The sequence below is a fragment of the Mya arenaria genome, chromosome 14, assembly GCF_026914265.1.
Source record: "Mya arenaria isolate MELC-2E11 chromosome 14, ASM2691426v1".
Classification (NCBI taxonomy): domain Eukaryota; kingdom Metazoa; phylum Mollusca; class Bivalvia; order Myida; family Myidae; genus Mya; species Mya arenaria.
Window position 1 is genome coordinate 46,627,959 of NC_069135.1, and position 26,250 is coordinate 46,654,208.

General features: G+C 37.8%; 1 protein-coding gene across 8 annotated transcripts in view; it reads left to right on the forward strand.

The window, feature by feature from the left end:
* The window catches only part of LOC128218102 (general transcription factor 3C polypeptide 1-like), a 303,630-nt gene that overhangs the window by 122,396 nt on the left and 154,984 nt on the right, over positions 1-26,250 (forward strand). For all 8 annotated transcript variants that reach the window (XM_052925645.1, XM_052925643.1, XM_052925648.1 and 5 more), the window contains exons 33-34: positions 8,436-8,570; positions 18,662-18,732. In XM_052925645.1, the coding sequence (XP_052781605.1) occupies positions 8,436-8,570; positions 18,662-18,732 (206 nt within the window). The remainder of the gene's footprint in view (positions 1-8,435; positions 8,571-18,661; positions 18,733-26,250) is intronic.

A 26,250-nucleotide genomic window follows, 5' to 3' on the forward strand; every position in this document is an offset into this window, starting at 1 on the left:
CAGGGGCTGTTTTTATCACTGAGGGCTGTCTTCACAGAGAAGGTTGTATTTATGAGATGAGTGAATAACAGGGCTGTCTATCACAGGGGCTGTCTTTATCACAGGGAGGTGTGAATCACAGGGCTGTCTACCAATGGGGGCTGTATATCACTGAGGGCTGTCTTTATCACAGGGATGTCTTCATCTCAGGGGCTGTCTTCATCACAGGGGCTGTCTTCATCACAGGGGTTGTCTCTATTACAGGGCTGTCTTCATCACAGAGGGCTGTCTTTATCACTGAGGGCTGTCTTCATCAATGGGGCTGTCTTCATCAGAGAGAGCTGTCTTTATCACAGAGGGCTGTTTTTATCAAAGGGATGTCTTTATCATGGGGGCTGTCTTCATCACAGGGGTTGCTTTTTCACAGGGGCGGTCTCTAACACAGGAGCTGTCTTTATCGCTGAGGGCTGTCTTCATCACAGAGGGCTGTCTTTTTCAGAGATGGTTGTCTTTATCACAGTTGGCTGTCTTCTTAACAGAGGGCTGTCTTCATCACATGGGTTGTCTCTATCACAGAGGCTGTCTATCACAGGGGCTGTCTTCATCACAGAGGGCTGTCTTCTTCAGAGATGGTTGTCTTTATCACAGATGGCTGTTTTCGACACAGAGGTCTGTCTCTATCACAAGGCCTGTCTTCATCACAGAGGGTTGTCCTCATAACAGGGTCTGTGTCTATCACAGGGGCTGTCTTTATCACAGAGGGCTGTCTTCACTGAGGGCTGTCTTCATCACTGGGGCTATCTTCTTCACTGGGACTGTCTACATCACAGGGCTTTCTCTATCATAGGGGCTATCTTAATCACAGGGGCCGTCTTCATCACAGGGACTGTCTTCATCACAGGGACTGTCCACAATACAGGGGCTGTCTACATTACAGAGGCTGTCTACATCACAGGGGCTTTCTCTGTCACAGGGGCTGTCTTCATCACAGGGACTGTCTACATCACAGGGGCTTACTCTTCCACAGGGGCTGTCTTCATCACGGGGGATGTCTTCATCACAGGGGCTATCTTTATGACAAAGAGCTGTCTTGATCACAGAGGGCTGTCTTTATCACAGGGATGTGTGAATCACAGGGATGTCTGAATCACAATGCTGTCTACCAATGAGAGCTGTCTTTATCACTGAGGGCTGTCTTCTCACATGGTTGTCTTTATCATAGAGGCTGTCTCTATCACATGGGTTGTCTTCATCACAGGGGCTGTCCCTATCACCTGGCTTTATCACAAACCAAACTGACATACGCTGAGGCTGAGAAATGAACCAGCTTTTCACCTAGGCAACCCTTGTTTGATTCCATGCCATTGCGCATGTGAGTTCATTTTGTAGTACCAAGCCGGACAAGTGAGTTTCCCCAGGGTACTTTGGTTTCCCCACAACATATTCTGGTTTCCCTAACAACATAATATTACACTTTTTTGTTTCACAATCATTGTAAAATCAAAGAAGTTTTAACTAAAACTATGACAGGGCTGTCTTAATCACAAGACATATCGTTATCACAGGACTGTTTTTTATCTTGACCACAGTGTCTTTATCACAGGACTATCTTTCAGGGTTATCTTGATCACATGACTATCTTTATCACAGGACTGTCTTTATCAATGGACTGTCTTTCAGGGTTATCTTGATCACAGGACTATTTTTATAACAGGACTACCTTTTCACAGGACTATCTTTATCACAGGACTGTCTTTATCACAGGACTGTCTTTATCTCAGGACTATCTTTATCACATGACTGTCTTTATCACAGGACTGTCTTTACCACAGGACTATCTTTATCACAGGACTGTCGTTATCACAGGTCTATCTTTATCACAGGACTGTCTTTATCTCAGGACTATCTTTATCACAGGACTGTCTTTATCACAGGACTGTTTTTACCACAGGACTATCTTTATCACAGGACTGTCGTTATCACAGGTCTATCTTTATCACTGGACTGTCTTTATCACAGGACTGTCTTTATCACAAGATTGTCTTTATCACAGGACTGTCTTTATCACAGGACTGTCTTTATCAGAGAGTGTTGTCTTTATCACAGTGGAGCTTCTTCATCACAGGACTATCTTTATCACAGGACTGTCTTTATCACAGGACTGTCTTTATCAGAGAGTGTTGTCTTTATCACAGTGGAGCTTCTTTATCACAGGACTATCTTTATTACTGGACTGTCTTTATCACAGGACTATCTTTATCACAGGACTGTCTTTATCACAGGACTGTCTTTATCACATGACTGTCTTTATCACAGGACTGTCTTTATCGAAGGACTGTCTTTATCACAGGACTGTCTTTATCAGAGAGTGTTGTCTTTATCACAGTGGAGCTTCTTTATCACAGGACTATCTTTATCACAGGACTGTCTTTATCACAGGACTGTCTTTATCAGAGAGTGTTGTCTTTATCACAGTGGAGCTTCTTTATCACAGGACTATCTTTTTCACTGGACTGTCTTTATCACAGGACTATCTTTATCACAGGACTGTCTTTATCGGAGGACTGTCTTTATCACAGGACTGTCTTTATCATATGACTGTCTTTATCACAGGACTGTCTTTATCGAAGGACTGTCTTTATCACAGGACTCTCTTTATCAGAGAGTGTTGACTTTATCACAGTGGAGGGCTGTCTTTATCACAGGGACTATCTTTTTCACAGGACTGTCTTTATCACAGGACTATCTTTATCACAGGACTGTCTTTATCGAAGGACTGTCTTTATCACAGGACTGTCTTTATCACAGGTCTGTCTTTATCACATGTCTGTCTTTATCAGAGAGTGTTGTCTTTATCACAGTGGATCTTCTTTATCATAGGACTGTTTTTATCACATGACTGTCTTTATCACATGACTGTCTTTATCAGAGAGTGTTGTTTTTATCACAGTGTATCTTCTTTATCATAGGACAGTCTTTTTCACAGGATTATCTTTATCAGAGAGTGTTGTCTTTATCACAGGACTGTCTTTATCACAGGGCTTTCTATATCACAGGTGGTTATGAGGCCACAATCACCAACCTATCCCACATGTGTAAAAAGTGACAGTAACCTTTTGCAAGTATTTTACAAATATGTCTAAGAAAAGTCATCAAGTATTATGTTTTTTTAATGGTTTAACCCTTTATTTCATGTAAAACCAAGCCATATCAGGCTGCCAGTGTATGGCTTATCAGTTCATATCAGTACCCCTTCTCCATAGGAGATTATTGGTTATCACTGGAATTTTGACCCTCATGTATTACAAACCTATTTTCGTAGTAATTATTTTGGTTAAATCAATCAGTCATCAATGTAAAGCTTTTAGAGAATTAAATTTCCAATCCAGTCATATAAATATTATTTTGTTATCTAAATTATTTCCACATGATATTCATAAACAAACAGAAAAACATGTCAAATTTGATGAAAATGAAATTTTATTACACTTTAATTCATCAAAATTTACACAAAATATTAAATAAACAACATATTATTATAATTCATTTAATGCAACCTGAATTGAAACCGAGATGGAAAGAATTTAAAACAAAGAAGCACAGGATATAGGATATAAAACAGAAAAAATAAAAATAAAAGTTGAACCACAGTCACAGTATGTATTACATTCGGTAATTAAACAACTACAATGAAAAAAAAGAGTTATTATTCAACTACTAAATGAGGCCTACATGTTGTTGTTTACTAAATTTATATCGTTTATTGAATGTCCAGGTAATGTCATTATTGGGTTTGATTATTAAAATCCTCATTTTGCGTATTGTTGTGAGGGTGACGCCGAGGTCTGAATTCGCCATCTCGGCTTCGTAATCAACATCACTTTAATAGAAGCCAGAATGTTCAGATTCGTCAGACAATCACTTAAATATAATTGGCATTATTCAGCAATGTTGTTTTAAACCAAAGTGAACAAGGGCAGAAATGAGTTCTAAATTGCATTCTTGTTTATTCGAAAACACGTGATTCAACAGCTGATCAATGTTAAATTGGGTCATGTCAAAGTTTAACAATAGGGACAGTCATTCTTTTATAACATATTTGTTCTTACTTTCAATTTGTAAAAGCAGATGCACATTGTTATGACTGGATTAGCGAAACAGAAGTGACACATATGTCCCATATAATGATTTATGGCCTTTGTTTATTCAAGCCAGACTCTTGTTTACAACATCGTAAATCAGCCATTTTGACACATTTAGGTGACGTCATTAGCGCGTGATCAATAGGATATTTTAATATGATATTAATTATTGGTAGTTTTAAATAGCTAGTGACGTATATGGGGATTTTCCATTAAAAAAACGAGACAAGCACGCGTCAAGCATGCGCTGTGAACTTTTAAGGCTTGTTTGACCTTTGTCACTTTAGTCGCGATTTTCCGAAAATCTTGAATAGTAACATCATCTTTTTTCATTATTTATATAATTATCGATGTTTATATTACACAAAAATGCATTTGTTGCGAAAAAATTAACAACAGATATGTTAATAAATGACCGTAAATAAGCATGGCACATGGCGGGAATCGATAGAGGGACATTTTGGAACAATCATGCGGGAATCGATAGAGGGACATTTTGGAACAATCATGCGGTAATCGATAAAGGGACAATTTGGAACAATCATGCGGGAATAGATAAAGGGGCAATTTGGCACAATCATGTGGGAAAGGGTTAACTCACCATATCTCTATTTTCCACTTCTGTTAAATGTAACTAAGTTGAGGTGATGTCAGATACGTCGCTTTGGAATTTAGTAAACAAACTTTTTTTTCCCCATTTATTTCTCTGAAGAGGAAAATTAAACCTGAAATTGACATAGAAAATTTTTGTTAGAAGTCTAATACTATAGATAAGACGCATGCATTTTTTCTTGGGTATTCTATGGTAAAAAGTGCATCCTATACACAGACATTTACAGTAACATAATTTTTTTTACTTAGAAATTCTGGATAAGGTTTTGCATGTAAGCAGATTCAAGTCAATAACTCTCTCTTCAACTACTTGATGTATTACCTTCTAACTTTTTTACATTCAAGTATGATAACCTATCTTGCATATAATGCAAATCTTTCCCCTTCTTTATTTGACTTAGAAGTTATGGATAAGGTTTGTTCCAGTAATTACTCCGACGAGTTCGAATATGGGTCATCTGGAGTCAAAAACCAGGCCACAGTGCCAAAATATGGAAAAACCTCGTTAACACTCTAGAGGTAACATTTTCAGCCCAAATATCCTGGAAATTTGTCAGAAAGGTTGTTTTAATGATTTCTAGCTCAAGTTTGAAAATGGGTCATCTGGGGTCCAAAACTAGGTCATAGAGCCCAAATATGGAAAAACCTTGTTAACACTCTAGAGGTAACATTTTCAGCCCAAATGTCCTGGAAATTTGTCAAAAAGGTTGTTATGATGATTTCTAGCTCAAGTTCAAATATGGGACATCTGGGGTCAAAAACTAGGACACAGAGCCCAAATATGGAAATACCTTGTTAACACTCTTGAGACAACATTTTCAGCCCAAATATCCTGGAACTTTGTCAGAAAGGTTGTTTTGAAGATTTCTAGCTCAAGTTTGAATATTGGTCATCTGGGGTCAAAAACTAGGTCACAGAGCCCAAATATGGAAATACCTTGTTAACACTCTTGAGGTAACAATTTCATACATCAGAGAAGCCAAATCCCTGTTATTGCCCTTTAATGATCAACACGTCTATAGCATAAAGTTTTACTGAGGTGGGCAATATAGGGCCATCTTGGCCCTCTTGTTTAGTTTTAAGTATGATAACTCTATCTTGCATATGATGAAAATCTTTCCCCTTCTTTATTTGACTTCGAAATTTTGGTTTTGCATGTAATCAAATTTCACATTGATCCATTCATTTTTTGCTCACCTGTCACATAGTGACAAGGTGAGCTTTTGTGATCACAATTTGTCCGGCTTCCGTCTGTCCGTCTGTCCGTCCGTAAACTTTTACTTTAAACGACATCTCCTCATAAACCGCTTAGCCAATTTCATCCAAACTTCACAGGAATGTTCCTTGGGTGGTCCCCTTTAAAAATTGTTCAAAGAATTGAATTCCATGCAGAACTCTGGTTGCCATGGCAACCAAAAGGAAAAACTTTAAAAATCTTCTTCTCCAAAACCACAAGGCTTAGGCCGTTGATATATGGTAGGTAGGATTACCAAATGGTCCTCTACCAAGATTGTTCAAATTATGGCCCTTGGGTCAAAATTGGCCCCACCCGGGGGGGTCATGGGTTTTCTCTATATGTTTATAGTGAAAACTTCAAAAATCTTCTCCTCTGAACTTACTTGGACTAGAGCTTAGATATTTGGCATGATTCATCGTCTAGTCGACCTTTACAAAGATTGTTCAAATTATGGCCTTGGGGTCAAAATTGGCTCCGCCACGGGGGGTCATGGGTTTTCTCTATATGTTTATATTGAAAACTTCAAAAATCTTCTCCTCTGAACTTACTTGGCCTAGAGCTTAGATATATGACATGATTCATCGGCTAGTGGACCTCTACAGAGATTGTTCAAATTATGGCCCTGGGGTCAAAATTGGCCCCGCCCCGGGGGGTCATGGGTATTCTCTATATGTTTATAGTTAAAACTTCAAAAATCTTCTCCTCTGAACTTACTTGGACTAGAGCTTAGATATTTTGCATGATTCATCGTCTAGTGGACCTCTACAAAGATTGTTCAAATTATGGCCTTGGGGTCAAAATTGGCCCCGCCCCGGGGGGTCATGGGTTTTCTCTATATGTTTATAGTGAAAACTTCAAAAATCTTCTCCTTTGAACTTACTTGGACTAGAGCTTAGATATTTGGCATGATTCATCATCTAGTGGACCTCTACAACGATTGTTCAAATTTGGCCTTGGGGTCAAAATTGGCCCCGCCCTGGGGGGTCATGGGTATACTTGATATGTTTATAGTTAAAACTTCAAAAATCTTCTCCTCTTAACTTACTTGGACTAGAGCTTAGATATTTGGCATGATTCATCGTCTTGTGGACCTCTACAAAGATTGTTCAAATTATGGCCCTGTGGTCAAAATTGGCCCCGCCCCCGGGGGGTCATGGGTTTTCTCTATATGTTTATAGTAAAAAAAAATCAAAAATCTCCTCTGAACTTACGTTGCTTAGAGCTTAGATATTTGGCATGATTCATTGTCTAGTGGACCTCTACAAAGATTGTTCAAATTATGGCCTTGGGGTCAAAATTGGCCCCGCCCCAGGTGGTTAGGGTATTCTCTATATGTTTATAGTTAAAACTTCAAAAATCTTCTCCTCTGAACTTACTTGGACTAGAGCTTAGATATTTGGCATGATTCATCGTCTAGTGGACCTCTACAAAGATTGTTCAAATTATGGCCTTGGGGTCAAAATTGGCCCCGCCCCCTTGGGGGGTTATGGGTTTTCTCTATATGTGTTATAGTGAAAACTTAAAAAATCTTCTCCGAACTCACAAAGACAAGTAACGTCTTAATTTAAACTGGATTACATATTTAGTACACATACCAATTTTCAATATGGGCCACATACAACAATTAATAACAAATATACATATATAGATACACACGTAAAATCAAGTAGTGACAAGAGCTTAGATATTTGGCATGATATATCATCTAGTTGACTTGTACCAATATTGTTCAATCTTTGGCCCTGGGGTCAAAAAATAGCCCCACCCGGGCGGTCATGGGTTTCCTTATATATGTATATGATGAAAACTTATAAAATCTTCTTCTCCGAAACCAAAAGGCGAAGGCCTTAGATATTTGGTATGAAGCATTGTTTATCGGACCACTATTAAGATTATTCAAACTTTAGCCCTGGGGTCAAAATTGGCCACGCCCCGTGTTCATAGGCTTAGGTTTTCAATATTTGTATATAATAGAAGCATTAAAAAAAATTATCTCTGAATTCACAAGGACTAGAGCTATTTGGCATAATACATCATTAAGTGGACCTCTACCTTTATTGTCCAAACTTTGGCATTGGGGTAAAAAAATGACCCAGACTTCTAAAAAACCTTAACTACTTTGAACCATCCAGATTTCTTATCTAACCAATGTGCAATATATCACAGGTGAGCCATTCAGGGCCATTTGGCCCTCTTGTTCACTTCATCTTAAAAGCGGCTGAATAGTCGAGTATGGTGTCTCTGTGAAAGCTCTTGTTCATTTAATTTTTGTCACATGCCAGTGTTAAAGACTACAATTCAAATTTCTATAATGCCTTTTATTGACATATAAAGTACTGCTTTTAATAGGTTTCTTTCATGTATGAGTGAAAGTATGTGAAAATATCTCAAATGACTGAATGTGACTTGATGAGATTAAAGGCACTTTACAGACTGAATGGAAGAAGACTATTTCTGTGTTTCAGAGTGCAGTGTTACTTCAAGACAAGCAGGGACGTACCCATGAAATGTTCAAGCTGCTAACACAATACCCTGATGCACTGCTGTGTAACGTGATAAGAGAATTGCGCAATGATGGCATGTTCGTCATTAACAAGAAGGTAGATGGACATGATCACTGATCTATTAAGATACTGGCACTGCCTTGATATTTTCAAATCGTTGTTAGTGGATGGTGTAATTTAAGCGCTACTTCTGAAGCTTTTAAGTATTTTCACATGCAATTTGGTACTGCCCTTGTTTGCATTTAGTGAGTGCATCATATCTGCTGCTACTGGGGTTCTATTACAGTAAAACTGTGATCACACCAACCGGCTGTCATTCGAGAACTGAACCTTTACTTGGCACATATTAAAATAGTTCATGCAACTAATCTGCTTACAACTCTTTCTGTCTTCAGACATTGAACATGCAAAGTTTTCAGCTAACCCAAACACAAATCGTGAACTATATGTTTGTTGTTTATTACCCATACATACATACTCTGGATAGAAAATGACCACAAAAGCCATGCCAGTAGAGCATAGGCCCTCATGGGCCTCATGTTTTTAGATTTTTTGCCCTTTGGTTATTATGCCCCCAGAAGGTGGGCATATTAAAATCGCACCGTCCGTCCGTCCGGCTGGCTCAGTTACTTGTGTCCGGGCTGTTACTTTCCCTTGTATGGACAGATTTTAAAATAACTTGCCACATGTGTTTGACATACCAAGACGACGTGTCGCGTGCAAGAACCGCGTCCCTACCTCTAAGGTCAAGGTCACACTTAGTGTTTATTCACAATGGAGTGTTGCATATAAAGACATAAGAGTATAGGTTGTCATGTCTGGGCTGTTACTTTCCCTTGTATGGACAGATTTTAAAATAACTTACCACATGTGTTCCACATACCAAGACAACTTGTCGCGTGCAAGACCCGTGTCCCTACCTCTTAGGTCTAGGTCACACTCAGTGTTTATTCACAATGGAGTGTTGTATATAAGGACATAGAGTATAGGTTGTTGTGTCCGGGCTGTAACTTTCCCTTGTAAGGACATAATTTAAAAATAACTTCCACATGTGTTCCACATACCAAGACGACGTGTCGCATGCAAGACCCGTGTCCCTACCTCTAAGGTCAAGGTCACACTTAGTGTTTATTCACAATGGAGTGCTGCATATAAGGACATAGAGTATAGGCTGTCGTGTCCGGGCTGTAACTTTCCCTTGTATGGACAGATTTTAAAATAACTTGCCACATGTGTTCCACATACCAAGACGACGTGTTGCGTGCAAGACCAGTGTCCCTACCTCTAAGGTCAAGGTCACACTTAGGTGTTTATTCACAATGGAGTGCTGCATATAAAGACATAGAGTATAAGTTGTCGTGTCCGGGCTGTAACTTTACCTTGTAAGGACATAATTTAATAATAACTTCCACATGTGTTCCACATACCAAGACAACGTGTCGCGTGCAAGACCTGTGTCCCTACCTCTAAGGTCAAGGTCACACTTAGTGTTTATTCACAATGGAGTGTTGCATATAAAGACATAGAGTATAGGTTGTTGTGTCCGGGCTGTTTCTTTCCCTTGTATGGACAGATTTTAAAATAACTTGCCACATGTGTTCCACATACCAAGACGACTTGTCGCGTGCAAGACCCGTGTCCCTACCTCTTAGATCTAGGTCACACTTAGTGTTTATTCACAATGGAGTGTTGCATATAAGGACATAGAGTATAGGTTGTTGTGTCCGGGCTGTAACTTTCCCTTGTAAGGACATAATTTAAAAATAACTTCCACATGTGTTCCACATACCAAGACGACGTGTCGCGTGCAAGACCTGTGTCCCTACCTCTAAGGTCAAGGTCACACTTAGTGTTTATTCACAATGGAGTGTTGCATATAAAGACATAGAGTATAGGTTGTTGTGTCCGGGCTGTTACTTTCCCTTGTATGGACAGATTTTAAAATAACTTGCCACATGTGTTCCACATACCAAGACGACGTGTCGCGTGCAAGACCCGTGTCCCTACCTCTAAGGTCAAGGTCACACTTAGTGTTTATTCACAATGGAGTGCTGCATATAAAGACATAATGTATAGGTTGTCATGTCGGGCTGTAACTTTCCCTTGTATGGACATATTTTAAAATAACTTGCCACATGTGTTCCACATACCAAGACGACGTGTCGCATGCAAGACCCATGTCCCTACCTCTATGGTCAAGGTCACACTTAGGTGTTTATTCACAATGGAATGCTGCATATATAAGGACATAGAGTATAGGTTGTCGTGACCGGGCTGCAACTTTCTCTTGTATGGACAGATTTTAAAATGACTTGCCACTTGTTTCTGACATACCAAGACGACGTGTCGCGTGCAAGACCCATGTCCCTACCTCTAAGTTCAAGGTCACACTAAGTGTTTATTCACAATGGAATGCTGCTTATACAGACATAACAGTGTAGGTTGTCAAGTATGGGTGGTATTTTTTATGTTTAGAGGCAATTTAAAATAACTTGCCATATGTATTTGACACGTAAAGGCAAGATCAACTTTTCATGTACTGACCTTGTTCATAGGTCAATGTCACATTCGGGGGCATTCGTCACATACTGTGACAGCTCTTGTTTTCATACTTATTTTTTTACTTCTCTTCATAAATCCATATGTTTTTGAGGTATTGACTTCAAATTTCATACACTATTGGCTGTGTAAAAGAGAATTGCTGTTCAAAGAAACATTATTGTGTTTATAGTATTTTAAGAGTGATTGGGCTTTAAATATTTTAATACTTTTGCAAAAAAACACATTATGTTGTGTTTAGTATTTTGTATTACATAATTATTGCCCATTATTATGCTCCCCTTCGAAGAAGAGGGGTATATTGCTTTGCACATGTCGGTCGGTAGGTCGTTTGGTCGGTCAGTCTGTTGGTAGACCAAAGCTTGTCCAAGTGATAACTCAAAAATTCCTGGATGTATGGTCATTAAACTTGACATAAAGGTTGGGCCTGACCAGTAGATGACCCCTATTGATTTTAGGGGTCAAAGGTCAAGGTCACAGTGCTAATGAACAAAAAATTATTGTCTGTGTGATAACTTGACAATGCCTGCACTCATGGCCCTCAAACTTGACATTTAGGTTTTTGGTGACCAGCTGATGACTCCTATGGAATTTGAGGTCATAGAGTTAAAGGTCATGGTCAAAACCCACTCTATCCTTAACGGCATCCAAATCAGCTGTCATTTCAGTTGGGGGGAAGGGGATTAATTTGGTTCATGCAAACTTTAAGTAAGAAATGCCAAAGAAATATCAAATTTGTAATGAAAAATGCCAATTCTGGTACCAGCTTTTGCCTGGTAAGTGGAATTTCTCTTTAAATTTTGAATAATGTATGCATTCAGTATGTGGCTAAAATAACTTAAAAGATAACAAAGTTATTGAATAGATGTGGGTTGTGATGTAATGTTAACAAATAAATGTATTGATTTTTTTTCCACAATTTTCCGTAATTTCTCAGCAAATGTGCATGTTGTAACTGTGCTTGCATGTATATATTCCTATTTTCAAAACTTGATGGTTATCTCTGGACTGTACATGTTTCCTGGCCGTTTTTTTGTTCCTTAACCCAAATTGTGTTTATTGCAAGCACATTACCCACATTTTTGGTGAAATGCAAACAGACTTCTTCACAATTGTTTAGCCTTTACAATACCTTTTTAGCTCACCTTAGCCGTAGGCTGAGGGTGAGCTTTTAGGATCGATGATTGTCCGTCGTCTGTCGTCCGTCCACTTTTAGTTATCAGGATCACCAGGTCAAATGATAGGAACTGCATGTTAACACTCTAGAGGCCACATTTATGACCATATGTTCATGGAACTTGATCAGAATGTTATTCTTGATGATCTTTATTGGATCAGGTGAGCAATACAGGGCCTTCAGGGCCCTCTTGTTTAGTCTTATATTCGAGTAAACCCTACCGGTTTGATATCAATTTCGAGAAAATTGTGCCTTCAGTTGATTTTTTTTATCAGAATATGAATTTTTAGCTCACCTGTCACATAGTGACAAGGTGAGCTTTTGTGATCACAATTTGTCCGGCGTCCGTCCGTCTGTCCGTCCGTCCGTAAACTTTTACTTTAAACGACATCTCCTCATAAACTGCTTAGCCAATTTCATCCAAACTTCACAGGAATGTTCCTTGGGTGGTCCCCTTTGAAAATTGTTCAAAGAATTGAATTCCATGCAGAACTCTGATTGCCATGGCAATGGAAAGGAAAAACTTTAAAAATCTTCTTCTCCCAAACCACAAGGCTTAGGCCGTTGATATATGGTAGGTAGGATCACCAATGGTCCTCTACCAAGATTGTTCAAATTATGGCCCTTGGGTCAAAATTGGCCCCGCCCCGGGGAGTCATGTGTTTTCTCTATATGTTTATAGTGAAAACTTAAAAAATCTTCTCCTCTGAACTTACTTGGCCTAGAGCTTAGATATTTGTCATGATTCATCGTCTAGTGGACCTTTACAAAGTTTGTTCAAATTATGGCCCTTGGGTTAAAATTGGCCCCGCCCCGGGGGGTCATGGGTATGCTCTATATGTTTATAGTTAAAACTTCAAAAAGCTTCTCCTCTGAACTTACTTGGACTAGAGCTTAGATATTTAGCATGATTCATCGTCTAGTGGATCTTTACAAAGATTGTTTAAATTATGGCCTTGGGGTCAAAATTGGCCCCGCCCCGGGGGGTCATGGGTTTTCTCTATATGTTTGTAGTGAAAACTTAAAAAATCTTCTCCTTTGAACTTACTTGGACTAGAGCTTAGATATTTGGCATGATTCATCGTCTAGTGGACTTCTACAAAGATTGTTCAAATGATGGCCTTGGGGTCAAAATTGGCCCCGCCCCGGGGGGTCATGGGTATACTTGATATGTTTATAGTTAAAACTTCAAAAATCTTCTCCTCTTAACTTACTTGGACTAGAGCTTAGATATTTGGCATGATTCATCGTCTAGTGGACCTCTACAAAGATTGTTCAAATTATGGCCTTGGGGTCAAAATTGGCCCCGCCCCGGGGGGTTAGGGTATTCTCTATTTGTTTATAGTGAAAACTTCAAAAATCTTCTCCTTTGAACTTACTTGGACTAGAGCTTAGATATTTGGCATGATTCATCGTCAAGTGGACCTCTACAAAGATTGTGCAAATTATGGCCTTGGGGTCAAAATTGGCCCCGCCCCGGGGGGTCATGGGTATACTTGATATGTTTATAGTTAAAACTTCAAAAATCTTCTCCTGTTAACTTACTTGGACTAGAGCTTAGATATGTGGCATGATTCATCGTCTGGTGGACCTCTACAAAGATTGTTCAAATTATGGCCCTGTGGTCAAAATTGGCCCCACCCCTGGGTGGTCATGGGTTTTCTCTATATGTTTATATTAAAAAAAATCAAAAATCTCCTCTGAACTTACGTTGCTTAGAGCTTAGATATTTGGCTTGATTCATCGTCTAGTGGACCTCTACAAAGATTGTTCAAATTATGGCCTTGGGGTCAAAATTGGCCCCGCCCAGGGGAGTTAGGGTATTCTCTATATGTTTATAGTAAAACTTCAAAAATCTTCTCCTCTGAACTTACTTGGACTAGAGCTTAGATATTTGGCATGATTCATCGTCTAGTGGACCTCTACAAAGATTGTTCAAATTATGGCCTTGGGGTCAAAATTGGCGCCACCCCCTTCAGGGGGGGGTCATGGGTTTTCTCTATATGTTTATAGTGAAAACTTAAAAAATCATCTCCTCTGAACTTACGTGGCTAAGAGCTTAGATATTTGGCATGATTCATCGTCTAGTGGACCTCTACAAAGTTTGTTCAAATAATGGCCCTGGGGTCAAAAAATTGGCCACACCCCGGGGCTGATGGGTTTTCTCTATATGTGTTATAGTGAAAACTTAAAAAATCTTCTCCGAACTCACAAAGACAAGTAACGTCTTAATTTAAACTGGATAACATATTTAGTACACATACCAATTTTCAATATGGGCCACATACAACAATTAATAACAAATATACATATATAGATACACACGTAAAATCAAGTAGTGACAAGAGCTTAGATATTTGGCATGATATATCATCTAGTTGACTTGTACCAATATTGTTCAATCTTTGGCCCTGGGGTCAAAAAATGGCCCCACCCGGGCGGTCATGGGTTTCCTTATATGTGTATGATGAAAACTTATAAAATCTTCTTCTCCGAAACCAAAAGGCGAAGGCCTTAGATATTTGGTATGAAGCATTGTTTATCGGACCACTATTAAGATTGTTCAAACTTTAGCCCTGGGGTCAAAATTGGCCACGCCCCGTGTTCATAGGCTTAGGTTTTCAATATTTTTATATAGTCTTATATAATAAAACTTTAAAATCCTCTTCTCCAAAATATAAGACCTAGAGCTTTCATATTTGGTATATAGTGTTACCTAGTGGACCTACACCAAAGGTATTCAAATTATTGTCCCGGGGTCAAATTGGCCTTGCTCAGGGGTCATTTGTTTTTACATTGTCTTGTCACTTAAACATCTTTTCCTCTGAAAGTAAAGGTCAGAATGACTCCATACTTGATATGTAGCATCCTTACATGGTCCTCTCTCAACTTTGTTCAAATGGTTTTGTTTGGTCCCTTTTAGGGGTCACCAGAGCAAAAAATAGAAAAACCTTTAAACAACTTGATCTTATTAACTGCATGATGGATCTTCAAGTCTGAAGCATCCTAGCATGGGCCTCTGTCAGGTCTTTTCAAATAATTTTGTTTGGCCCCTTTTAAGGGCCACCAGAGCTAAAATTAGTAAAAAAAACTTAACATTTTCTTCGCATGAACCCCTTGATAGATCTTCAGCAAATTTGGTTTGAAGTGTCCTTGCATGGACCTCTCTTAAATTTGTTCACATAATTTTGTTTGGCCCGGTTGCCATGGCAACCTAAAGGAAAATGTCAACAATTGGTTATAATCATCTTCTTCTCCTTTACCGCTTTGACAATTTTGATGAAACATCATAGGAATGATCCTTGGTTGGTGTTTTTTCAAAATTGTTCAAAGAAATTAATTCCATGTAGAACTCTGGTTGACATGGCAACCTAAAGGAAAAGTGTCAACAATTGGTTACAATCATCTTCTTCTCCTAAACCTCTTGGACAATTTTGATGAAACTTCATAGGAATGATCCTTGGTTGGTGCTTTTTCAAAATTGTTCAAAAAAATTAATTCCATGCAGAACTCTGGTTGCCATGGCAACCTGAAGGAAAATATATGCTGTCGTGTCCGCGCTGTGACTTACTCTTATATGGACAGATTTTAAAATGACTTGCCATATGTTTTCGACATACCAAGACAACGTGTCGTGTGCAAGACCCATGTCCCTACCTCTAAGGTGAAAGATACACTAAGTGTTTATTCACAATGGAATGCTGAATATGAGGACATAAAAAGTGTTGGCTGTCATTTAGTATGATTGTGTTTTTTTTCTATGCTCAGAGGCAATTTAATATAACTTGCAATATGTATTTGACACATAAAGGCAAGATCAACTTTTAATGTACTTGTTCATAGATCAATGTCACATTGGGGGGGGGGGGGGCATTTGTCACATACTTTGACAGCTCTTGTTCAATATTCTTTGAGAAACAAGCTATATTAATAACAAAGGTTAAACTCTTTTACTCAGGTGAGCGATTTAGGGCCATCATGGCCCTCTTGTTGTTTTTGCCTTATAAAATCTCTTCCACTGTTTAAAACAGTTGTATATGATAAAATAAGGACCAAAATCCTTATAACTAACTTAGGGGATAGCTGATTACAATAATGATTATTGGGGATTTCTGCAACTTAGTATTATAGTGTTGTTTTTTTTAGCCAACATAATTATACAGTCGAAACTCGTTGGCTCGATATCACATGGCTTGATATCCTCGTTGGCTCGAACCAGATTAAAAGGACCGATTTTGTTCTACTCTTTGTTCATATATAAAAATCGATCAGATGGCTCGATATCTTGAGGGTCAATATTTCTCCACGCTCGATATCATTTTCGCGGCCCCAAGTAAGAAATTCACACTTTGTTTTGTTCAAAGATTTCTGGAGGGGGATATTGTTTTGGCATTGTCCGTCCGTCATTCCGTCCGTCTGTCCGTCCTTTTGTCCGTCCGGTACCATATCTTGGTAGGCATTGATCTGAAAATGTTCAAACTTGGTCAGAATGTTCCCCTTGATCATATCTCAACCTATTTTAAAAGTTAGTTACATGGGGTCAAAAACTAGGTCACTAGGTCAAATCTTAGAAAATTCTTTTGAACATACTAGAGGCATTATACATGGTCAAATATTCATGAAACTTTGTCAGAATGTTTTCCTTGTTGAACTCTTGGTCATAAATAAAACTGGGTCACATATGATCGAAAATTAGGTCACTAGGTCAATTCTTAGAAAAAACATGTTCAGAACCATGTTATGGTAATGATTGGTCAAGTTATGTTCAAAATTAGTCATGATGTACCCTTGAAGAAATATGGACCACTTAAAAAAGTGGGTCACATGGGGTCCAAAATTAGGTCACTAGGTCAAATCTTAGAAAAATCTTTGAAACACATTAGAGGCAATATGTATGGTCTTATATTCATTAAACTTGATCAGAATGTTTTCCTTGATGAACTCTTGGCCATATTCTAAACTGGGTCACATGTGTTAAGAAATTAGGTCACTAGGTCAAATCTTTCAAAAATCTTGTTCGAAACTATTTTATGGTGGTGATTGGTCTGATTAAGTTCAAACATGGTCAGAATGTTCTCTTGGATTAAATTTTGACTGCGTGTTAAAAGTGGGTCATATGGGTCAAAAACTAGGTCACTAGGTCATACAGAAATCTTGGGAACACTCTAAAATCAATACATCTGCTCTAATTTCCATGAAACTTAATCAAAATGCCTCAATGAAATCTTGGAATAGTTTGAAACTAGTAGGTCATGTGGGGTCAAAAATGAGGTCACTGAGTCAAATCTTAAAAAAACGTTGTGGACACTCTAGAGGCTATATTTTTTGCAATATATCTGGACCAATCTTCATGAAACTTGATTAGAATGTTTGCCTTGATGAAATCTTAGATTAGTTTGGAACTGGGTAACATGGAGTCATAAACTAGGAATCATCCCCAATCAGGCAGGGGATATCAATTCAACGAATTTGCTTGTTTTAAATATTATTGCGTTAATAAATAATGAAAAAATCATATGATATTTTCTTAGTATTGTAAAAGTAATGTTGCGAACTGTACGATGTGTGTGCGGTAATTATTTGCAATAAATACTCTTCTCTTGCGAAAATAGCGTAGCAAATAACAAACGAGGTAAACAAGACTATCAAAGAAAAAATCTCATTCTGTAAGCAATCCCGCTTGGCTCAAAATTCTCGTGGCTCGAAGTATTTTGGTATGGCTCGAAGTATTTTGGCCGGTCCCTAGAATATCGAGCCAATGAGTTTCGACTGTATGTGTTTTTGATAGAGATTGGTCTTTTTGAATGAAGCTGTTTTTATCAAATCTTCTGTATCAGATTTGTTGCATTCAAACCTCACCAACAGGTCTTTAGTTAATGAGGCATCAGGGGAGGTATGTGTAAGTGTTATGTTAACATTAGGATTTAGGCCTTCCATTATTTTTCAGATACAAGGTGTCTTTACTTAGAGTTAGAGGGATTATAATAACCTTTCTATATTAATTTTATGAACTTTAGGACAGTGACCTAACTCGGATTATTATTTACTCCACGGTGATGTTTGATTTATTGCAAAAAGTTAAGATGTTCATTCTGAAAGATAGTTTATTGTTGTCATAAACATTAATTCTAATGATGATAAAAGGCTTTTTCACTATAGTAATTGGTGATGATAGGGTATCATTTTATACAACTAATGGACTGTGCTTCTTTTCAATAAATATCAGATAATTCCTGAAAATAGATTGTTGTTCTACATTCTACCAACTTCTAAATGTAAGTTAAAAGAAAATGAATTACTATGACAACAAACAGAATCCCAGCTTCCCATCATAGTAAGTGTTTAAACAACCTTCATTGCAGGGTGTGTTTTTCTTTTGCCTTTTCTGTAGATTTTAACTTGATAGGCATTCTATGTTTCAATTGAAACAGACTGTTATTTTGTTTTTCAGAACTACTCCAAGGAGTCTCTGAACCAGCTGCACTCAGGGCTTGGGCTGCGCAATTTCAAAGTTTCACAGAGGTATATGAAATCATTTGCTGGCATAATGTAAAAGCTTTTGACTTAAAAAGCCAACAACATGTTATTATATGTCTCTGACAACTCCCTGAACACTAAAAACGATAAAAACAGCCATATATAATGAATACTCTGTATTATTCAGGCCTGGTATTACATTATTGTCTAGTATTAGACAAACCATATGCTTAAATAAACACTAGGAGTGAATAAGTAGATATTGACTGTATATGAAACTATATTTTATTTATTGACATCAAACACTGCATCATGAATAGTTGTTTAATAATATTATACAGCATAAATAATTTGGCATTTTTTATCCGTACTAATCAATAGCATCATACCATTTCATGAAATGCATGTTTTAATACAGAACCTGACACTGCATATAGAATATATAATGACTAGTAAAACAGTTTGAAATTAGCAATATTAAAAATCCTTAACAAAATGAAGGTTTGCTCATATAATAGAGTTGAATCTTGGTGCTTTATTTAAGTTCAGTTTGTATCTAAGATCTATGCTGACTTCTTATTCTCCACATTCATAGCCAAATGTTCTTCCCTGTGTTTTTTGGCAGCACTGCTTATATTGCCTAAGGCTGTTCCTTTTGACACTGGCTTTGTCTTTCCGTTTTTTGGCAGCACTGCTTATATTGTCTAAAGCTGTTCCTTTTGACACTGGCTTTGTCTTTCCGTTTTTTGGCAGCACTGCTTATATTGTCTAAAGCTGTTCCTTTTGACACTGGCTTTGTCTTTCCAATTGCCTTTTTTCCTTGAACAGATTTTCTGTAATCAACACTTGCCCCTTTCATGTTTTGAACAATGTTAGCTTGAACAGGGCTGTAAAGTGTGTCTGGTCTTTCAAAGTATTTAACTGCTGAGAGGCCAGAGGCTTTTAGATGGTACTTTGTATGGCAGACAGAGTTTCAGTGTTCATGGAAACTCACCTGACATCACACACATCACCCATTGAATTGAACACTCCTTTAATTAGTGGCCCATGGAAACAACTAAGACAGGCAAGAGCTAATTTCCTAAGCCCTGGATATGTCTTTGCCTCTTCACCCCACCAGCTATCAACACGACTTCCTTCATCATACTGAGGGAGAGTCTGATCAGAAATGTATCTGCGGACCTCTATATCGTATTTAGTGTGCTCTTCCTTCCTCAGAACGTTGGTAACAATATTCGAGACCTCCGTCAGATACCCCAAGGTGATAGAGTGTCCTTGTGCTTGTGGGTGCAAAGCACTAGCATGCTTAAGAAGTTGATTGTCCATTGGCATTTTCTGGGTAAGTACCTGACTCGAGGATACATAGGCAGTTTTCAGCTGACCTAACACTATCTTAACATCACTGAGAGATGTTGCCTTTCCATTGCAGAGGAGTGCACTGTTACCAACAAACATTGCTTTTGACGGGAGATGAAGTGAGGAATCATTAACATTCATTTTCTTCATCTGCTTTATGCATTTCGGCATGCATTCAGGCTTGATGAACAGTCCTTGATACTGTTTGCTCAACCACAATCTCATTTTTCTGTTCATCAAAAAAACTGACTAAAACAGCTAAAACTTTCTTCTGACTTTATGTAGTACTTTCATCAATATTTAATGAGAACTTGGTTTGCTTCAAACTTTCAGCTAGGACACCAGTGAATGTTTTTATCACACCATGCACCATCTTGTAAGAAGCTGATCAACGTTGTAACTTAACTTCTCTCAGAGCCTTCTTTAAAACAATATTGAAAATTGTAAATAATAATATAATGCTCTTGCTCCAATTTTATTGACACAAAATCCCTAGAAAAATAAAATACTAGTGGACCCTAGGGCAGGGCTTCTAAAAACCAGCAATTTGCTGTTCTGGACCGATTTTGAACAAGCCAGACCGATTTCATTTTCAAAATGTGTAAAAAAAATCGTTCCGAAAGGTTTTCATTTTTTTTATAGTTTAGGTCCAAAACGACTAGGTCAGTAAAAGTTGTAGAAATTGTAATACACAAATATTCATGGGTCATTCACACATTCAAAACTACCCCCAATAGGTCATAAAAGTGTCTTAGTTACCATGTGACTAATGCGACCAGTTGCTTTTTCCACTACGCTAATCACTCTATAGCCTATCTGTTAATTAGCAGACGCTTGCAATGGGTCCAATCACGTGTATTGGTAGGTCGCAGAAGATACAATAAAACAAACTATGTTAGTTAAAAACGGTTTTAAAGATAAATGCATATGTCATTGTTAATCTGTGAAAGCATTAAAAATCTGAATTAATTAACATAGTCATATATAGGATATCAACAGTGGCGAGCTTGATTAACTACATAGTCTGAAAGCTGAGTGCACTGCTAATGTCATTTTAATTCGCAGTAATGAAAAAATCATTGTCGATATCACAATTACAGCTTGAAGCCCCGATTATAAATCTAAATATATATTATTATTCAAGATTATCAGTTGAATGTTGACCCACTGTAGAAGCATTAAGCAAATAAATCTTAATACTATTTCACTTTTTGTCGTCTGACCGCTTCCCGACAGCCACAGTTAATTACGATCGCAGTCGTTCTTGATAGAAATGCCACAGAACTCGATGATAATCTCATTTGAATTAAGCTTGTATTAATGACTATCTGAATCAGCTATGCGGCTCTAGAGCCCGCTTATGAATTGCCACATTGCGAAAGAATATTGACAGAAAAGATGTCGCAAAAATGTGTGACATTTCTAAATAATCGGACTCTTGAACAGGTCATTCTTTTGGGGGTAGGGGGGAGGGTTGTCGCCTCTGTTCAAATATTTCTGAGGTTGCTTATAATGTCTTTGGCATAAAAGTGAAAACAGCAAATTTTCTTCAAATCAATAATTTTGTATACTGTATTATTATTATATCTTATGTTGTCAGGTTAGTGCAGTGGTTAGCGCACTGGCTTCTCACCTAGGCGACCCGGGTTCCTGGCCTGGGCGCATGTGAGTTTGCTTTGTGCTCACTAAATTGGACTAGTGGCTTTTCTCCCAGTACTTCAGTCTCCCTACAACACAAGACCACACTCTCGCGTAACATCGTGCTAACAAGAGTGAATTAGAATAATGTTGTAAAAACTAAAAAGTCTTGTTTCACAATCGTTGTAAAATAAATAAGTTTATACTAAACTTATTATATCTCCATTATTCTGAAATGGATACATGTTGTTTTTGTCAGTGCTCTTAAGTTTCCCCTTTTCTGTTTTTCAATATTCCTATTTATTATCTTTAACTATTTCTTTTATCCAAAGCATATTAGGACAACTTTTTAAGGAATTAATTAAAACTTGCAAGAGTTGTAACTCTGGGGCCTTTTGTTGCAATTTTATCTCTTCTTATTCATTTATTATAACAAAATTTGTCATGAGCATAACTCAAAAAATATTCAAAGGAATTAATTGAAACTTTAAACAAGTGATGCTGACCATGTTAAATTAAGCACAGTTCAGGAACTGTAAGAAATTCAATATAAAGGACTTCAATATAACTTGGAATATTGATAGATGACAGTGTTAAAGTGTGCACTGCACAAGACTAGCTACTCTTGGACCTATTGTTGCTAAGCTATCTCCCCTTGTACATTAATTTAAAAGAATATACTGTGTTTGATATTTCTCTGAAACAAGGAAGAGGATTTAAATGTTTTGTTTTCTCCCCTTGTTATCTTCCTTTAAAAAGTTCTACTCTTCTACTCTGGTTTTATCATTTATTCAAACATGATCCTATTTAGGGGGGGCTTCAATTCTTAAATGCGCGTTTAAAACAACATTTCTCTCATTTCTCTCGAAGTTTAGATAATAGTCGAAGAGTGTTCCATCAATCCTCCGAGTACCTGAATACTGATTGACTACTGCAGTACTCTAATTAAAAATACAATTTTTTTATTTTAAATTGCACTTTATGCACGTTACACAGACGATGTAACAGCGCTGGCACGTTGCCAAGACACAATGTATGGACCCTCTAATTCCCTCTAGCTACATTATTGACCCTATCAAATTTAAGTGAGATAATACAAACTGTAATCTAAAGACCACAAACCGTGGAGTATTTTTAGGAGGTCAAAAGATCATCTTTGAAAAAGTTGTACGTTTCTTAGGCCTTTATCTTGACCCAGTCTCTCATTTGTACAACATTTTAAGATCATAAAAGAAAGATGTGAAAAGGACTATCTATGTGGAACAGATTTTGGGTCAGACAAACACAGTCTACTGGTCATATATAAGTCCTTAATATGTTCAAAAATAGACTATGGTGCTCAAGTCTATGCTGATGCCTCGCCAAACAGTCTTAAGATCTTGGAAAACATACAAAATAAAGCCCTTCTTGAAACTTGAAACTTGTTTATTTGATTAAACGCCTAATTTTATAAATATACTCAATGGCGTTGTACACAGTAATGTAAACAAATATAAAATCGACATCAATACAATTTCATAAAACACACGAAACATACTTAAGACAGGTAAATGCGACATTATAAAAATAAAATGCGATTGTGTGAAAAATAAAAAAGAATAAGTTTATTTAAAACTTGTATGTGTCTACTATAAAACATGAAAGCGTCATACCCAAAAGCGTCATATACCACAATGTGAGTAGTGTGTGGCGCATATTTAAGAGTATCGTAGAATATATTTTTTAAAATATACATGAAGGAAGTAAATAATATAAAAATAAATGTTGAACAAAACAGAAAATGATTTGAGTCAAAACAGTCCGCCCACCAACACTGTGTTTATTTAGAATAATGCATAGTAGTCCCTGAAGTAATGCGTTTTCAAGTTTTTCTTAAAGCAGTCTGAAGATACCGAGTTCCTGATGTTACTTGGAAGCTTGTTCCAGAGTTTCGGACCAACGGAACTGAAACTCCTATCGACGAAAGTCTTTCTTTTATTGAATGGTATTTTATAACATCCTGAAGTTTGTGTTGAGCGTAGATTGCGCTTGTGTCGTTGTTCTTCAAGAAGTTCGGTAAGGTACTCTGGAGCGTTTCCAACTGAGCAGCTGTACATAAAAGTTAAAATTTTGAACGTGATTCTAGCTTTCACAGGTAACCAGTGCAGATCGTATAAAGCTTGTTTGGAACTATCATATCGAGAGCAAGAAAGAACGAGTTTTGCGCACATATTTTGTATACGCTGCATTTTCTGTATGTCGCACTGGGCTATCCCATAGAGAATGACGTTGCAATAGTCAAGGTGGGACATGACTAGGGATAACACTAGAATTTCTGTTGCTTCTTTCGTCAAATATTGTCTAATGCTCTTTATTCTCATGTAATTCAAAATAGCAGTGCGGCATTTTCTTTTCACGTGTTCTTTAAAATTCAATGTTTCGTCAAGGAACGCCCCTAGGTATCTTACACAGTTTTCTGCTTCGATGTTATCACCAACAACTTTGATTGAATTTGTTTTGCATTTATTTAGTTGAGTATGACTGCCAAACTTGATAAACTCCATTTTGGAAGCGTTCATCTTTAATTTGTTCTGGTTCATCCATTCATTGATTATTAAGGAACATTGTTCGAGTTCATGTTTAGCATTTTTTTCGGTGCCAGGATCGCTCGGGCAGAATTGTTTATTGGCAGTGTGATCATCTGCGAAACCACGCACAGTGATAGATGGCGGTATGACGTCGAATAATGTCTCCGCATATGCTAGGTACAACCAAGGGCCGAGACAGCTTCCTTGTGGGACACTACATTCAAGTACACGTGACCTGGAATAAGCTGAACTGACATTGACCCTACAAGTTCGAGGATGCAAATAGGAGTCGATCCAGTTGAGTGCTGTAGGACAGATTCCATACTGTTTGTTCAGTACGTCTGTTAGAATTTCGTGATCGACTGTATCGAAAGCCGCACTCAGATCGATCGCTATTAAGGCTGTAACGTTTTGTTTTTCCATGCCACCAAGTATGTCATTCACCAGTCTCAAAAGCGCAGATTTGCAAGAATGGAAACATCTGTAAGCACTTTGGTTTTTGGCAATAAGTTATGTTCATTGACATGAAAATTCAATCTCAGTAGCGCAGCTTTTTCGATGACTTTGGAGAGAAAGGAGAGATTGCTTACTGGTCGATAGTTGGAGTATATCAGTTCAAGACCAACCTTCTTAAGTAAAGGTCGTACAACAGCCCGCTTTCATTTCTCAGGAAAGATGCCCTGACTGAGTGAAAGGTTAACAAGCTTGATTGTTAAAGGCAATAGTTCATTCAGGAACATTTTCAAGATATCGGTTTGAAGAATGTCAAGTTCACATGATTATGATTGCATTTGATTGATCAGTTTTCGTATTTCATCATCAGTAAAATATTCAAAATTTTCAAATGATTCTACATTTTTTGTTTCTGGTTTGTAGTTGTCAAATGTTTTAAGCGAATCTCGTATTTTACTTATTTTATCCATAAAATAGTCTGCAAACTTGTCTGCACAAGTAGTGTCGCTTTCGCCGCTCGGCATCGGGTTTTCTGTTTTTGATCCAGTTATCTCAGAAACAAACTTGTATAACCTTTTTGAGTCACCTTTAAAACCAAGAACTTTTTGACTAAGTGTTTGTTGTTTTTCCTTTTTCAAAATGGTACTTATTTCGTGCATTTTTAAACAATTGATAGTGCTCTGGTTGTTTGTAGCGTTTCCACAATCTTTCAGCTTTACGAAATTTTCTTTTCATTTCCTGAATATTTTTCATTAAACCATGGCTTTGGAACGCGGCATATACGATTTTTCTCTTTGACCGGGGCGTGCTTGTCTAAGACCTTCTTGATTTCAACTTCAAATTGATCAACGAATGTGTCTATATCAGTTTCGTCAATAGAAATCTTCTTGAGGTCTTCAGCAAAATCATCATTATTCATGTCTTTAAAATTTCGAAAAGACACAGACTTGCTTTTAATGTTTTCCTTTTGAACTTGTGTTACGATTTTAACAACACAATGATCCGAGATAAAGGGACCTTGTTCACATGAACATACTTGAACCCCAGTCAGTCAGAGCTTCGAATAGCTCTGAGAGCGCTTCCCTATACCCCTGCATGCATGCTCGAGGAAGAGGCGGGGATACTTCCCTTGACCCTGCGGAGGAGACAACAAATCATTAACTTCTGGGCTAGGGTACAGTCCCGGAAAATAGGTAACCCTGTAAGTGACCTCTTTGGGACCGGCTTCTTCGTCAAGGCAAAATATGACAAGGGTTAACATAGAGCGATGCCTTTTGGTGCTTACACCCAAAGCATTGTTGAGGAGGCTGGGCTCAAAGATGTAAGTGTAGCAGACCTGAGGCCGTCTAAGGTTCCTCCGTGGACCCTCCAGGACCCTTCAGTTGACATTTCTATCTCTAAAAAATTAACGAAATCAGACTTGCCGCACCTCGTCAAATCTGAAACTCTCGCTCATATTGACCAAAATTATGCTGAGCATTTAAAAATTTACACAGATGGATCTAAAAACCCAGAAACCGGCATAGTTGCATGTGCCTTTTGTATTCCA